Source organism: Lagenorhynchus albirostris, chromosome 20 (genome assembly GCF_949774975.1).
Source record: "Lagenorhynchus albirostris chromosome 20, mLagAlb1.1, whole genome shotgun sequence".
NCBI lineage: Eukaryota > Metazoa > Chordata > Mammalia > Artiodactyla > Delphinidae > Lagenorhynchus > Lagenorhynchus albirostris.
In genome coordinates this window covers 10,239,158-10,254,525 of record NC_083114.1, presented here as the reverse complement: position 1 = coordinate 10,254,525, position 15,368 = coordinate 10,239,158, and the positions used below count along the sequence as shown (strand labels likewise).

Sequence of the window (15,368 nt, the reverse complement as noted above, 5' to 3'; positions counted from 1 at the left end):
AAGTATTTACAGATGGTCCCCAACTTAGTCAGACTTATGATTTTACGATGGTGCAAAACCAGTATGCATTCAGTAGAAACTGTACTTTAAATTTTTAATTTTGATCTTTTCCTGCGCTAGTGATATTCAGTTGATACTGTCTTGTGATGCTGGGCAGTTAGCACAGCTTCCAGTCAGCCACACGATCACAAGGGTAAACAACATATACTTACAGCCATTCTGTTTTTCACTTTCAGTACAGTATTCAATAACTTACATGAGATATTCAACACTTTATTATAAAATAGGCTTTGTGTTAGATGATTTTGCCCAACTGTAGGCTAATGTAAGTGTTCTGAGCACATTTAAGGTAAGCTAGGCTAAGCTATGATGTTTGGTAGGTAAGTTGTATTGAGTGTATTTTCAACTTAAAATATTGTCAACGTAACAATGGGTTTATTGGGACGTAACCCCGCTGTAAGTCAAGGAAGATCTGTATCACGTATCTAATGTGAACAAGGCACCATGGGGATGGTTAGACATGGTTATCTGGTATCTTATGTCCCAGTTGTGGGGAAAAGACATACATAACCATGGAAAGATAATGACTCGTACTGCATTAGTGGCGCATAATAAGAACCCAGAGGAAGGAGAGATGATTCTGACTGAAGAAGTTAAGGAAATTTTCATAGAGAAGGACTGATGTCATATGAGACTTAAGGCTTTAAAGCAGGATTAAATGAAGCATCAAGGAAGGGTAAGACCATTTTAGTCACAAGAGCAGCATGAAGTCAAGTATGAAAACAGGCAAGTGCAAATGTTGTTTAAGGTCCAATGATTAGACACTTGGGGCTGGAGCAGAAGATTCAGGTAGGGAGCGTCTAATGATAAAGCTGGAAGCTCCTGTCTGGGGAAAATGTGGTGGAGTTAAATACCTAGTTAAGGGATGTGGAGTCTTTTCTGTAGGAATAGGTTAGTAGGAATCCAGTGATGGTTTCTAAACAGGAGAAGGATAAAACAATTGGTTAGGAAAGGGACTGGAGCAGAGAGACTTTTAAAGTAACTTCCAAATTTTAGTTTAAGGTCTGTAAGAGTTTGAACTAGGGTGGTAATACAAGGGAGAAATGAACATAGTACATACTACAAAGGAAGGATCAATAAGACTTTGTTGCTGTTTGGTTAAGGGAGTGAGCCATTAACAGAAATAATGAGGTCAGGAAGGGCAACTAATTTGGAAATATTCCATGGACATTTGGAAATACAGGACTAGAGAGAAAATACAGGTAAAATGAAGAAATAAGAATCATCTGTTATGGTGAGAGTTAGAATCAATAGAGGATAAGAATTTTGGGAAAGTTTGTAACTAGAGAGGCATACGGCCCGAATCTGAACATTGTAATTTATTTATTTATAAATCAACAGATATTTATTCAGGACTCACTCTGTGGCAAAATATGGGAATACAAGGTTGAAGGCAGAGTCCCTGCTATGTGGTTCCTTGTCTACCAGAAAGGCCTATGACAAACCAAAACTGTAGTACAACGTGATGTGCTGAAGGCATCACAGGGTGCTCTGGGAGTGGGACAGAGTAAGTGCTTAGGCTGCCTGTCTCGGAGGACTCAGAAGATGGTAACACAGAAGCTTGGACCTGAAGGATTCACTAGGTAGAAATGGGAGTGGAAGTGAACCCAGGAGAGAGAAGAGAGGATGCAAAATGAAAAAGATAATTAAGAAAGATGAAAGAGCTTTATAGATGGCAGAATGATGAGGATTCGCTGTCAGTCCTGTTCTCCTGGACAGAAATGTTCTCTGCCTTTCACACATGGTCTCTCTCGGGAGGCTTTTGTGGTAACATTATTACCCTCCCTTACCCTTCCTCCCCAAACTACTTGGCCCTTATTTGCCCACATTATCTACCTAGTAACCTTAGCCCACAACCTGAAAGTCATCTTCTACATCCTCATAAGTCCAGTCTGGTCCCAAAATTCTATTGATTTTACCATGAAAATTTCTTGAATGTATATACCCATCTCTCTATTCCCCTGTCCTTGCTTCAGACCCTCATCATCTTCTGCCTGGATCATTCTTCTCTTAACTAGTTGCCTTGAATCCCGTTTTGGTCCCCTCTTTGTCATCCTCCTCACTACCATCTGATTAATCTTAGTAAAGTGAAACTCTATCACTCTTGATTTAAACCTCTAGTGACACACTGTCACCCAGCGGAGAGACTCTGAGCACGTTAACATGGCATATGAGACTGTCTGCTTCAAAAGCCAGCCCAGCTACTGTTCTGTTGCCTTAGACTTTGCACTTCGCCTCCCATTATACCAAGCTAAGTTTCCTTCCTGTCAATTCCTCGCCTTTCATTCCTCCAGAACTGGATATATGCTGCTCCCTAGCTTGGAATGCTCACCATCCCTTCCCAGAATATGCTGTTCCCATTGATTTTTTTTTTTTTTCTTTTTGCGGTACGTGGGCCTCTCACTGCTGTGGCCTCTCCCGTTGCGGAGCACAGGCTCCGAACGCGCAGGCCCAGCGGCCATGGCTCACAGGCCCAGCCTCTCTGCGGCATGTGGGATCCTCCCAGACCGGGGCACGAACCCGCGTCCCCTGCATTGGCAGGCGGACTCTCAACCACTGCGCCACCAGGGAAGCCCGATCTTACTTATTTTGGATACCTTTCTTACATATCTCACTTGCTTTGTACCTTTCAGTGTTGCTTTGTACCCTGTAAATCCTTGCATTGTTACAGATGTTATAGTAATTCTAGTTAAATGTCTGCTTCCCCAGCTAAACCATTACTTCCTTGGGGGGTGTTATCCAGCACTCAGTAAGTGTATTTGTCTAATCCAATTAAATAGTGGGTCTGAAGATAAGCTGCACTTCAGAATAAAAGTTTTTGGGAGTCATCAGAATACAGGTAATGGTTAAAACCAGGCATAGTTAATAGGCTCTTTTTTTAAAAAATAAATTTATTTATTTATTTTTGGATGTGTTGGGTCTTCGTTGCTGTGCATGGGCTTTCTCTAGTTGTGGCGAGCGGGGGCTACTCTTCGTTGTGGTGCACGGGCTTCTCATTGCAGTGGCTTCTCTTGTTGCGGAGCATGGGCTCTAGGCACGCGGGCTTCAGTAGTTGTGGCGCGTGGCCTCAGTAATTGTGGCTCACGGGCTCTAGAGCGCAGGCTCAGTAGTTGTGGCGCACAGGCTTAGTTGCTTGCTCTGTGGCATGTGGGATCTTCCCGGACCAGGGCTCCAACCCGTGCCCCCTGCATTGGCAAGTGGATTCTTAACCACTGCGCCACCAGGGAAGTCCTGATATGCTCTTATATAAGTGTGTATTTTGAAAAGAGAAGAGGGTTTACAATGGAATCCGGGAAAGCGCAAATATTTAAGAGGCAGAAATTAGGAAAGGGTATTAGAAAGGTGTGTTCAGAGAGGTAGGAAGAGAAAACTAGGAGAAAGAATGTACAGATGTTAAGGGTATTACGAAGCAATCATTGTTAACCAGTTATAAATGCTGCACCAGCTCGAGATAAGGGCCTTTTTTGCATTTAGCAACTAGAATCTCAATGGTGACCTCTGCCAGAGAGTAGCTTCTACTGGAGTGGTGAAGGCATAAACCACAGTAAATTTAGGGCAGGATCTTTCAAACTCTGCACTATTGACATTTTGAGCCGAATCATTCTTTGTTGTAGGGGACTGCCCTGTGGGGCAGTGTTTAGCAGCATCTCTGGCCTCTAGACACCAGTAACTTCTCCCCCTCCTCCCAGTGGTGGCAACCAAAAATGTCGTCAGACACATGCCAGTGTCCCCTTGGGGGCAAAATTATGTCCAGTTGAGAAGTACCAAAGAGGTGGGAATTGAGTGGGAAAATGAAAAAGTGGAGACATTGGGAATATACTATATTTTGAATTAGTGTATGATAGCTGGGGAAAGAAAAGTCAAAAAAAGTTCTTAAGTGATGAGCATGGTTGTCTGCTATCAACATTTTCCAAGTATGTTTTCACTCTTTCTTTAGCCCTGGGAGTGTGGGAAAGCTGTTAGGCCCACTGCCCATGCATCCTGCAGCTGAAGATAACTATGGTTATGATGCGTGTGCTGTACTCTGCTTACCATGTGTCCCCAACATCTTGGTGATTGCTACTGAATCAGGAATGCTGTATCACTGTGTTGTGCTGGAAGGGGAAGAAGAAGACGACCAAACAGTAAGTCAGGCTGCTGTGGGCATATTTGTATCTCCAACACCGGGGATAGTTCCTGGACCACTATGAATGTTTCGTATATGAGGAATTTTATAGTTTCTATTTGGCACTTATGTGTATTTTGAAAACTTACTTAACACTTAAAAGTAATTGAAGCCCACTTTAAAAACTTAAATTGAAGGAAGTTAAAATGCACCCAGGTTACTTGGTCCAGCGACCTATATATTTCTTTCTGAACTCTATATTGCCACCTTTGGTGATAGGTATAAAGAACCTTTGAATCACTGAATTGGCTCTTCTCTAAACTTGTTTATTTACAACTTCCTAAAAGAAGAGAGGCCTTTTTTTCACTTTTAAGAATAACAAGGCACTGTTGGAATAGAGGGTGGAATTAAGAGTTTGAAAGCACTATTTGATTCAGCTTTTTGCTTCTGTTTTTAGTTGTGTACATTTTCAAAGCAACATGAAACACTAAAATTACAGTGCTTTTTTTTCAGTCAGAGAAGTCCTGGGATTCCAGGGCAGACCTCATTCCTTCTCTGTATGTGTTTGAGTGTGTGGAGTTGGAGCTTGCCCTGAAACTGGCATCTGGAGAGGACGAGCCCTTTGATTCTGACTTTTCTTGTCCAATCAAACTTCACAGAGGTAAAGTTTTCACTAAAATTAGTTCTTTTATTTCATTATATTTGTACTAAGATTATCACAGGGTATTCCTGTGTAATTTATTTTTTCTGTAGTTCCAGCCTTTAAAAAGTTGACTGGGTTCTTTTGGCCTTTCAGTTACAACATTGCACTGTAGGTCCAAGAAAGACTAAGCAAATTCCCTAAGTTTTAGGATAGTGGTCTTCAGTCTGGATCCACTCAAATTTATAATAGTGACTTTTTCCTGGTCCAATCAAAAGGAGATTTCATGATTCAAATTCTTAAATGTATGCAAACTTTAATAAACTTTTAAAATAACTTTAAAAATAAAATTATACTGGTATTAAGGTATCTCTTTAAAATATCTTTCTTCATTTTAGAACATATTGTTATACCCAGGCCCATTTGAATGTTTCCTTTTTTTCTTTTTTCCTTTTGCTTTAACTTACCTGGGTTGGCACCAGATCCTTCTGGCAACTTATATCTGTTCATCTAGGGCGCTCTTGGATAAACTGCTGAGACTATCAAAGAATGTGTTCTGTGTGTTGTCCAGACTCAGCATGGCTCAGTGGAAGGAGTTTGTAACTAGGAGTCTGGAGTGTCCTAGGTTTTCGTTAGAGCTCTAACATTAATAGGCTCTGTAGTATCGGACATTTATTCAACTTCTCACATAAAGATAATAGAGATAACATCAGATGATCTCTAACGTCCCTTCTGACATAAAAATCCTATAATCCTATTTGCCCCTCAACAGTTTCTCAGAGTCTCCTCTAGGATCTAGTCTTCCTCCCTGTGAAGAATGAGGAACAAAAGCTCACTCAGTCTGGAATAATTGGGTGTACCTTTCATAGTTTTCGTCTCTCCAGTCCAGAGAAAGGGAGTTCAATCTTGTAGCAGCCTGACTTAATCTGCCTACAGTCCTATTAGCCAGTTTGCCTGGGTTTGGTAATAATGGCTTCAACTCTGTACTAAAGTATAGTCAGAACATTTAAGGGCATAGTAGTCCTTATATAATAAACCAGCAAAGAGGATTCATTGGGCATGTCTAATTGAACAGGGTTTGGACAGATATAGTCTAAATATTAAGTCTCAGAACTTTGCTTTATATATGAGGAAATTGAGACCTAGTGAGGTAAAGTGACATAAACTAATTGGTTTCCTTATAAAGATACATACGTTTTTCGGAAATCTTAATTGTAGGCTTTTTTATCTTGATTCTTTGAATAAGAGATAACATTTTCAGGGGCTTCCCTGGTGGCGCAGTGGTTGAGAATCTGCCTGCCAATGCAGGGGACACGGGTTCGAGCCCTGGTCTGGGAAGATCCCACATGCCGCGTAGCAACTAGGCCCCTGAGCCATGGCCGCTGAGCCTGCGTGTCCGGAGCCTGTGCTCGGCAACGGCAGAGGCCGCGACAGTGAGAGGCCCGCGCATGGCGATGAAGAGTGGCCCCCGCTTGCCGCAACTAGAGAAAGCCCTCGCACAGAAACGAAGACCCAACACAGCCAAAAATAAATAAATAAATTTATTAAAAAAAAAAAAGAGATAACATTTTCATATGTGAAACTAATAAATTTTTGACTGATTCATATTTATACTTAAGGCATATTACAATACCTGAAACATACCCAGATTTTTAATGACATAAGTGAATGGCTACCATATAACTTGTCAGGGGTGTCTAGCAAATTTCCTACTTCAGTTACTAATGTTGCCTTTTTCATAACAGATTTCTGTCTCATCCCAATATTAAGGTTTTTCTGTTGACTTCAGCACCACAGACACATTTTTAAAAGCTATTTTAAACACTGGGAGATCTAATGAGATGATTTGAGCCTTAAATTAAGTCTCAGGTGTGGGCAAATGAAAAGAAACTGTTTAGTACTTTATTGTTCAGAGAGATGATTACCATGGAGATTGCCAGGAGTTTTTTTTTTTTAACTTTTTATAGCATAATGCTATTTTCCGAGGTGTTATGCAGAACCCCAACATATAAAACTGATGAAAATACTATAATATTCACTTTACAACATTTACTTACTATAAAGTCAGCAGTAAGAAAGTGAGGCTGTTGGATAAAAGAAAAATTGGGTTTAGGGGCTTATGGATGACAGTTGCCATCTTAAATCAGCTTTAGCATAGACATTATTTCTGTATCTTGTTTTGGTTGTTTAATGTTTTAAAAATCGTGAGTCACAGAGATAAATATTTATAAAGTAAGTATTCAAGAGTTCATCTTTTAGTTTCACAATAGTCTTACTACTGATAACTAGGACTCCATGGAAATACAGAAATTTTCATTAAAATTATGTAACAGCTGCTCATAATTCTTGGTATAAATATAAATACAAAAATTCTATCTAAAACTTAAACAATTATCTGTAAGTCAGCATTATCAAGTAAAACTTCACGTTTTACACCTGACTTACCATCTATGACAAGACTGTTCACTAAGCAGCTGTGCTGAAGTCTTTCTAGTACCTGTGCTGTAGGAGTGCAGTAGCTTCAGCAGTTTCATGTAAGTAGATGCGTGCAAGCATAGGTTTCCTACAGAACTACAGCCTTTCTTACCATTTTATTTTGAAGAACTGTAAATAAATGCACAGAGGAGGACAGAAAGGCATAAGTGAGTTACCTGACAGCAAGTGTTAATGTTTGGTGAACTCTGTATTAATATTTAGAAAATAATGTATTTGAATTGTGTTTGTTAATTATTATACTTTTAAAATGTATTTGGAAACTGAAGTCAGATTTTTAAATTCCCAAACCCCTGACATAGTGCCACAGTATGAAGGTCCTGTAGACCTTGCATCACTTCCATCAACAGATATGTTTGCAGCCTGCTCAGGTGAACTCTGTTTTCTAATGGCTTCGTTTATATCATTAATGATTCCATTTGCAGATCCCAAGTGTCCCTCAAGATATCACTGTACTCATGAAGCTGGTGTACATAGTGTTGGGCTAACTTGGATTCATAAACTTCACAGATTTCTTGGATCAGGTGAGTTTTTGCACTTTTCAGTATGTTTCACAGATTCTATAAAAAGTAGTTTGGAACAGAAAAATTACAGAGAAAATAAATGATACCAAAAGATAGTTCTTTGAAAAGATTAACAAAATTGACAAACCTATAGGTAAACTGACCAAGAAATAAAAAAGACTCAAATTAATTAGAAATGAAAGTGGGGATATTCCTGCTGACCTTACAGAAATACAAGATTATAAAGATATACCAAGAATAAAAGATTATAAGGGAATGTCAAGAACAATTGTATGCCAAATTAGATAACGCAGATGAAATGGACAGATTCCTAGAAAGACACAAATTACCAAAACTGACTCAAAAACAGATAGAAAATTTGAATAGACATATATATAACAAGTAAAGAGATTGAATCAGACAACATGGCTTCATATTTGAAGCATTAATACCAATTCTTCATAAACTCTTACAAAAAATAGAAAACACTTCCCTGATCACTCTATGAAGATAGTATTACCACAATACCAAAACCAGACAAGGACATCCAAGAAAGGAAAACTAGAGACGAATATCTCTTATGAATATAGATGTAAAAAATCCTCAACAGAATACTAGCAAACCAAACCCAGCAACATATAAAAAGGATTATACACCACTACTAAGTGGGATTTATCCGAGGGGTGCGAGATTACTTTAACATTGAGAAATCAATTGATATATCAATATTATACCACATCAACAGAACAAAGGGGAGTTCCCTGGCAGTCCAGTGGTTAGGACTCCAGCACTTTCACTGCCGGGACCTGGGTTCTCAATCCCTGGGCCGGGAACTAAGATCCTGCAAGCCGCACGGCAGGGCCACGCCCCCCCCCACCCCCCCACCAAAAAAAAATAGAATAAAGGACAAAAACTATATGATCATCTCAACAGATACAGAAGAAGCATTTAGGGAAATCCAACAGCCTTTCATGTTAAAAACACTAAATAAACTAGTAATAGAAAAGAACTTCATCAGACTGAAAAAGGGTATCTATGAAAAACTCACAGCTAATACTACACTTAACAGAAAAAGACCAAGTGCTTTCTGTACTAGAATATTGCAGCTGTAGTAAATTACTACAAACTTAGTGTCTTTAAACACCACAAATCTATTATCTTGAAGTCCTAGAATGATCGCACTAGACAAAGCAGTGTTCCTTTCTGGAGGCTCTAAGGGAAAATCCATTTCCTAGCCTTTTCCAGCTTCTGCCTTCCTTTGCTTCTAGTCCCCTTCCTCCATCTTCAAAGCCAGCTATGTGGGACAAAGTTGAATCTTTCTCACCTTGTATAACCCTGACTTTCTTTTCTGCTTTCCTCTTTCACTTTTTTTTTAAAATATTTATTTATTTTGGCTATGCCGGGTCTTAGTTGCAGGCACGTGGGATCTTCCTTGTGGCATGCGGGATCTTTAGTTGCAGCATGCGAACTCTCAGTTGCGGCATGCATGCGGGATCTAGTTCCCCGACCAGGGATCAAACCCAGGCCCCCTGCATTGGGAGCATTGAGTCTTACCCACTGGACCACCAGGGAAGCCCCTCTCCTCTTTCACTTTTAAGGAAATTTGTGATAACACTGGGCCCACCCAGATAATCCAGGCTGATCTTCCTATTTCAAAGACATCTGATAGACAACTTTTTAAAAATTTATTTAATAATTTATTTTTGGCTGCGTTGGGTCTTCATTGCTGCGCACGGGCTTTCTCTAGTTGCGGCAAGTGGGGGCTACTCTTTGTTGCGGTGTGTGAGCTTCTCATTGTGGTGGCTTCTCTTATTGCAGAGCACAGGCTCTAGGCGCACAGGTGTTAGTGGTTGTGGCACGCAGGCTCAGTAGCTGTGGCTCGCAGGCTCTAGAGCGCAGGCTCATTAGTTGTGGCGCACGGGCTTAGTTGCTCTGCAGCATGTGGGATCTTCCTGGACCAGGACTCGAACCTGTGTCCCCTGCATTGGCAGGCAAATTCTTAACCACTGAGCCACCAGGGAAGCCCTGATAGACAACTTTAATTCCATCTGCAAACTTTATTCCCCTTTAGCATGTAGTCTAGCATATTATCCCGGTTCTAGGGATTAAAACACAGACATCTTTGGGGAGTCCATCGTTTTGCCTACTCCATTCCACCTGGGGCCCTTAAACATTCACATCTGACAAAATACATTGTCCCTATAGCCACAAAAAGTTCATAATCTCATCTAAAAGTCCTGAGCTCAAAAGTACTGCAATGTAGGGCTTCCCTCGTGGCGCAGTGGTTGAGAGTCCACCTGCCAATGCAGGGGACACGGGTTCGTGCCCTGGTCCGGGGGGGATCCCACATGCCGCGGAGCGGCTGGGCCCGTGGGCCATGGCCGCTGAGCCTGCGCATCCGGAGCCTGTGCTCCGCGACGGGAGAGGCCGCAGCAGTGAGGGGCCTGCGTACCGCAAAAAAAAAAAAGTACTGCAATGTCATCATCTAAATCATTTAAATCAATTATAGTTAGACTCTAAGTATAATATACCCTGGGGCAAAATTACTCTCTATCTGTGGACCTGTGAAACTAGAAAACAGTTGTCTGCTCCCAGAACACAATGTGGGGCAGGCATAGCTATCACTTATAGATACTCTAGTTCAAAAGGGGAGAAAATGGAATGGAAAAAGGAACCATAGGTTCCAAGAAATTTAAAAATCTAAATTCCATTGTGTTTCAAGGCCTGGGGATGATCCTCTGGGCTTGTAGCTCTGCCCTCTGAGTAATCTTTCATTTTTCAGGAAAGATTGTATTTGTTTGTAGTTGAGTAGTTTTATTAGCCTGTTTTCTGCCTATAGAATTTTGAGGGTGGAATAGCCTTCTCTCATCCTCTGACCCTTTCAGTTCAAGCCAGTGGTATTTCTGTGGGTATAAAATTCTCAGGAACTTTTTGGGTCTCCTGTGTGTATCATGACACTATAGTAGAGTTTCATCCACTATCTTCCCTATATAATCACACCTCTATTTTTGGCTTCTGCTGAGACCTGAAGGATCTAAGTCATGCTCTTAATCTCGTCAAAGAGCCTTTTGTGTGACTGAATATTCTGAACTTTTGATCTTTCTGAGGTATTAGCAAAAGACTGAACAGTCACACCAGTGGCTTTTTCTCTAAAACATGTTTCCGGAAGGTGACTCTTAATTTTAGCATCTTTTGCCATCCACATAGGCTGAGAATTTCCTAGATCATCAAGTCCTTGTTCCATTTTGTTTAACAGTTCTTCCCTCAATTATATTTTCCTCACATTATACTGTAATCAGCAAGAAGAAATCAGACCACATCTTCAACACTTTGCTTAGAAATGTCTTCAGCTAAATGTCTGATTTAATTGTTATACAAGTTCTGCCTTCCACACTTTCCCCTTAAGATCAGGAACAAAAGGATGTCTGCTCTAGCTACTTCTATTCAACATTATAATGGGGGTTCTAGACAGGGAAATTAGCCAAGGAAAGAAAATAAAACGTATCCAGATGAGAAAGGAAGAAGTAAAACTATATTCTCCAATGACACGATCTTTTACACAGTTAATTATAGGGGCCCATTGAAAAACTGTTTAAACTAATAAATGAGTTCAGAGAGGTTGCAGGATACAAGATCAGTAAACACGTATTGGGTCTATTTTGGTGCACTAGCAGTGAACAATCTAAAAAGAAATTAAAACTATTCCATTTACAATAGCATTAAAATGAATAAAATACTTAGGAATGAATTTAACAAAAGAAATGCAAAACACACTCTTAAAACTACAAAACAGGGAATTCCGTGGCATGGCAGTCCAGTGGTTAGGACTGTGTGCTTCCACTGCAGGGGGCACGGGTTTGATCCCTGGTCCGGGAACTAAGATCCTGCATGCTGCATGGGGTGGCCAATTAATTAATTAATTAAGTCATTAAAAAAAAAAACTATAAAACGTTTAAAGAAATAAGACCCTAAATAAATGAAAAACATCCCATGTGATCTTTGAGAAAGATAAACAGGAAGATCAAAAACATCTGATCCCATGGATCAGAAAACTTTATATTGTTAGATGGCAATACTCCCCAGATTGATATATAAATTCAGTGTAATTCCTATCAGTACCCTAGCTGGCTTCTTTGCAAAAATTGACAAGTTGATCCTAAAATTCATATGGAATTGCAAATGATCTAGAATAGCGAAAACAATCTTGAAAAACAGGAACAAAGTAGGAGGACCCACACTTCCCAGCTTCAAAACTTACGAAGTTATGGTAATCAGGACAGCGTGATATTGGCATAAGGATACACATATAGGTCAATGAATAGAATTGAGAGTCAGAAATATACCTTTACATTTACAGTACGTTGGTTTCAACAAGGGTGCCAGAACAGTTAAATGGGGGAAAGAATAGGCTTTTCAACATGGTGCTGGGACAAGCGCACCTCTACATGCAAAAGGAAGAAGTTGGACTATACCTCACACCGTACACAAAAAATGAACTCAAAAGTGATCAAAGACGAAAATACAAGAACTAAAACTATAGAACGCTTAGAAGGAAACACTAAAGACAACCCACAGAATGGGAGTAAATATTTCCAAATCGTGTATCTGATAATGGACTTGTGTCTAGAGTATATAAAGAATTCTTAGAACTCAATAATAAAAGGAAAACCCAATGTTTTAAACAGACAAAGGATTTTAATAGACATTGTTCCATTGATCATATACAAATAACTAATAAGCACATGGAAACATGTTCGGTCATGGAAATGAGATACCACAAAACCACAAGATACCACTTCACACCCACTAAAATGGCTAGTATTTAAAAAGACAATTACAAGTGTTGGAAAAAATAGGGACACTCATGCATTGCTTATGGAAATGTAAAATGGTCCAGCCACTTTGGGAAAACAGTCTGGCAGTTCCTCAAATGATTAAACAGAGTTATCATATGACCCAGCAGTTCTACTCCAGAGTATATACCCAAGAGGAATGAAAACATGTTCATACTTGGATAAAATTTCTAAACGAATGTTCATAGCAGCATTATTCATAATAGCCAAATAGCTAAGTGTCCATCAACTGATGATTAGATAAATAAAATGTGGTATGGCCATACAATGGAATATTATTCAGCTACAGAAAGAGGAGGTACTGGTAACTGCTCCAACATGGATGAACCTTGAAAACATCATGCTAAGTGAAAGAAGCCAGTCACAGATAACTACATGTTGTGTGATTCCATTTATATAAAGTGTCCAGAATAGGCAAGTCCACAGAGACAGAAAGTAGACTAGTGGTTGTTGCATAGGTCTGGGGCAATTGGCAGAAACTAGGGAGCGATTGCCAATGGGTATCATGGGGGTTTCTTTTTGGGTAACGAAAATATTCTAAATTTTTTGTGGTGATGGTTGTACAATTCTTTAGTATACTAAAAACCCATTGAATGGTACAGTTTAAACGGTTGAGCTGTGTGGTATTGTGAATTACGTTTCAAAAAGCTGTTATAGAAGTAAAATTGGTGTGGGTGAGGAGAATGGAAGGGAATGATTTCTGGGATTGTTCTCCTGAATGAAACGTTTCTGCATTTCTGACCAAGGAAAATCCACTTTCCTTCTTGAGGCAGAAATCTAGACCCCTGTGGAAAGGAGATTTCTATGTCAGAGAGGCATAGCCTTTAAGAAGCAATGGTCTGAGACAAGAACTTAACCGCATTTAACTAATATCGTCAGCATTTTAATTTGGAGACTTTTGTTATTTAACTTATATATGTGTTCTTTTGTAGATGAAGAAGATAAGGACAGTTTACAGGAACTAGCTACAGAACAGAAATGCTTTGTAGAACACATTCTTTGTACGAAGCCATTGCCATGCAGGTAAGGACTTTCTCTCCCTTCTAAACACAGATAACAATTGTTGTTTCAGTAATTCAGGTATATATGTATATTACACTCCCATGCAGACATGATACTTCACCCCAAGAGTATCTGTGCATCAGAAGCTCTCCTCTGCCCACAGCCATTCCACGTTTTGTGTCCTCTGTCTGGGAGGTATATCCCCAGTCATAACCCCTGTCAGTCTTCACTTGCTGATTCTTTTCTGATCTTAATGTCAGTTCATAAAGGGTTCCCTTGATTTCCCAGAACCCCTTTGGGTTCTCCTATTATTCTTTTTCTTTGTAGCACATACTTAAATTGATATTTTTGTTTGTTTAATGTCTGTCACCACTACTAGAATATAAATGTTTCACGAAGGCAGAGACCATGTCTGTCTGTTTCATACTTTATACCATCGCCTTATGTCTGTACACTCAGTGTCTGACAGGGTGCCTAGTAGATACTCAGTAAATATTTGATTAATAGAATAAAGGGAAACATCTAGAGTGACTCCCAGGTTTCTACCCAGGATAACGGTAGATGCGGTATCCTTCAGAAAAATTGGACGTAGGAGAAAGTGTATGTGGGAAGACTCAAGATGGGTTAATGGGGGCACTTGGAGTCTTCTGTTCCAAAGGACATCCAAGTGGAGGAGCCCATAGGCAGTTGGACACGTAGGTCTGGGCTAGGACGGTATGGATGTGGGAAATGTCAGCATGAAGGTTCCCCAGGAAAGGGCCTAGAGTAGAGGACACCTGAGTATAGAGTCTTGAGCAACACTTTCTTACAAGCAGTGAGTGGAGGGCGAGGAGCCCAGCCCAGGCAGGAAACAAGTAAAAGGCGGCCACAGAGACTGAAGGAGAACCCGGGGGAAGGGTGCCAGGGAGGGGGATGTTTCAGAGAGGAGGCAGGGGGAGCAGCATCAAATAAGTACAGCAAAGCAGTGAAGAGCGCTCAAGTGTCCAGATTTGGCAACATGGGGGTTCATCGAGAACCATGGAGAAACGCTTTTGTGGGTGGGAGCGGATAGCACAGGTGAAAAGTGAATGAGGAAAACAGATAATAAAATCTCATTTATAATATATACGTATATATAATATATACATTTCAAAAACAGGTAAAACTGTATTGCTTAGGAATGAATACATACATAGATAGGAAAGCTATGGAGCAAAACGAAAACATGAGTATCATAAAAATCAAGTGGAAGGTTGTGATCAGGAGGTTCATACGGGAGGTCTCAGGCCCCTATACTGCTGTCATTCTTGGCCTGGATAGTGGTCACAGAGTGTCTATATGCACTCTTCTGTATGTAGATTTCACACTAGAAATACAGAAGAAAAATTTTTTCTAACCTCCCAGACTCCCTCACCACCATTCCCCTCCCCTGCAAAAAAGGCAAATGAGAGATGTGGAAGGAGAAATAATACTGCAGGCTACTGTTGAAAGACTGCTGGCTCTAAAGGGAAAGGAAGAGGGAATAGGTTAAGGAGAGCTTGAAACTACAGTGCAGAATGTTTTGAATGGAAGAGATGTCAGCTTGTTTATAAGCTGAGGGTAAATGGACAGTAGGAAGATTTTGTGATTGCAGAGCTGACGGAGCAAATCTCAGAAGACGCGAGCAGAGATGGCGTCGACAGTCTGGGGCAGAAGTGAGCTGTGGGGGTGGGGTGAGCGTGTTGGCAGGAAAG

The 15,368-nt window shown here is 40.3% G+C and overlaps 1 protein-coding gene across 2 annotated transcripts in view; it reads left to right on the top strand.

Moving 5' to 3' along the window:
• The window catches only part of NUP88 (nucleoporin 88), a 30,552-nt gene that overhangs the window by 10,752 nt on the left and 4,432 nt on the right, over window positions 1–15,368 (top strand). For both annotated transcript variants that reach the window (XM_060133909.1, XM_060133908.1), the window contains exons 7-10: window positions 3,998–4,184; window positions 4,679–4,826; window positions 7,724–7,822; window positions 13,587–13,677. In XM_060133909.1, the coding sequence (XP_059989892.1) occupies window positions 3,998–4,184; window positions 4,679–4,826; window positions 7,724–7,822; window positions 13,587–13,677 (525 nt within the window). The remainder of the gene's footprint in view (window positions 1–3,997; window positions 4,185–4,678; window positions 4,827–7,723; window positions 7,823–13,586; window positions 13,678–15,368) is intronic.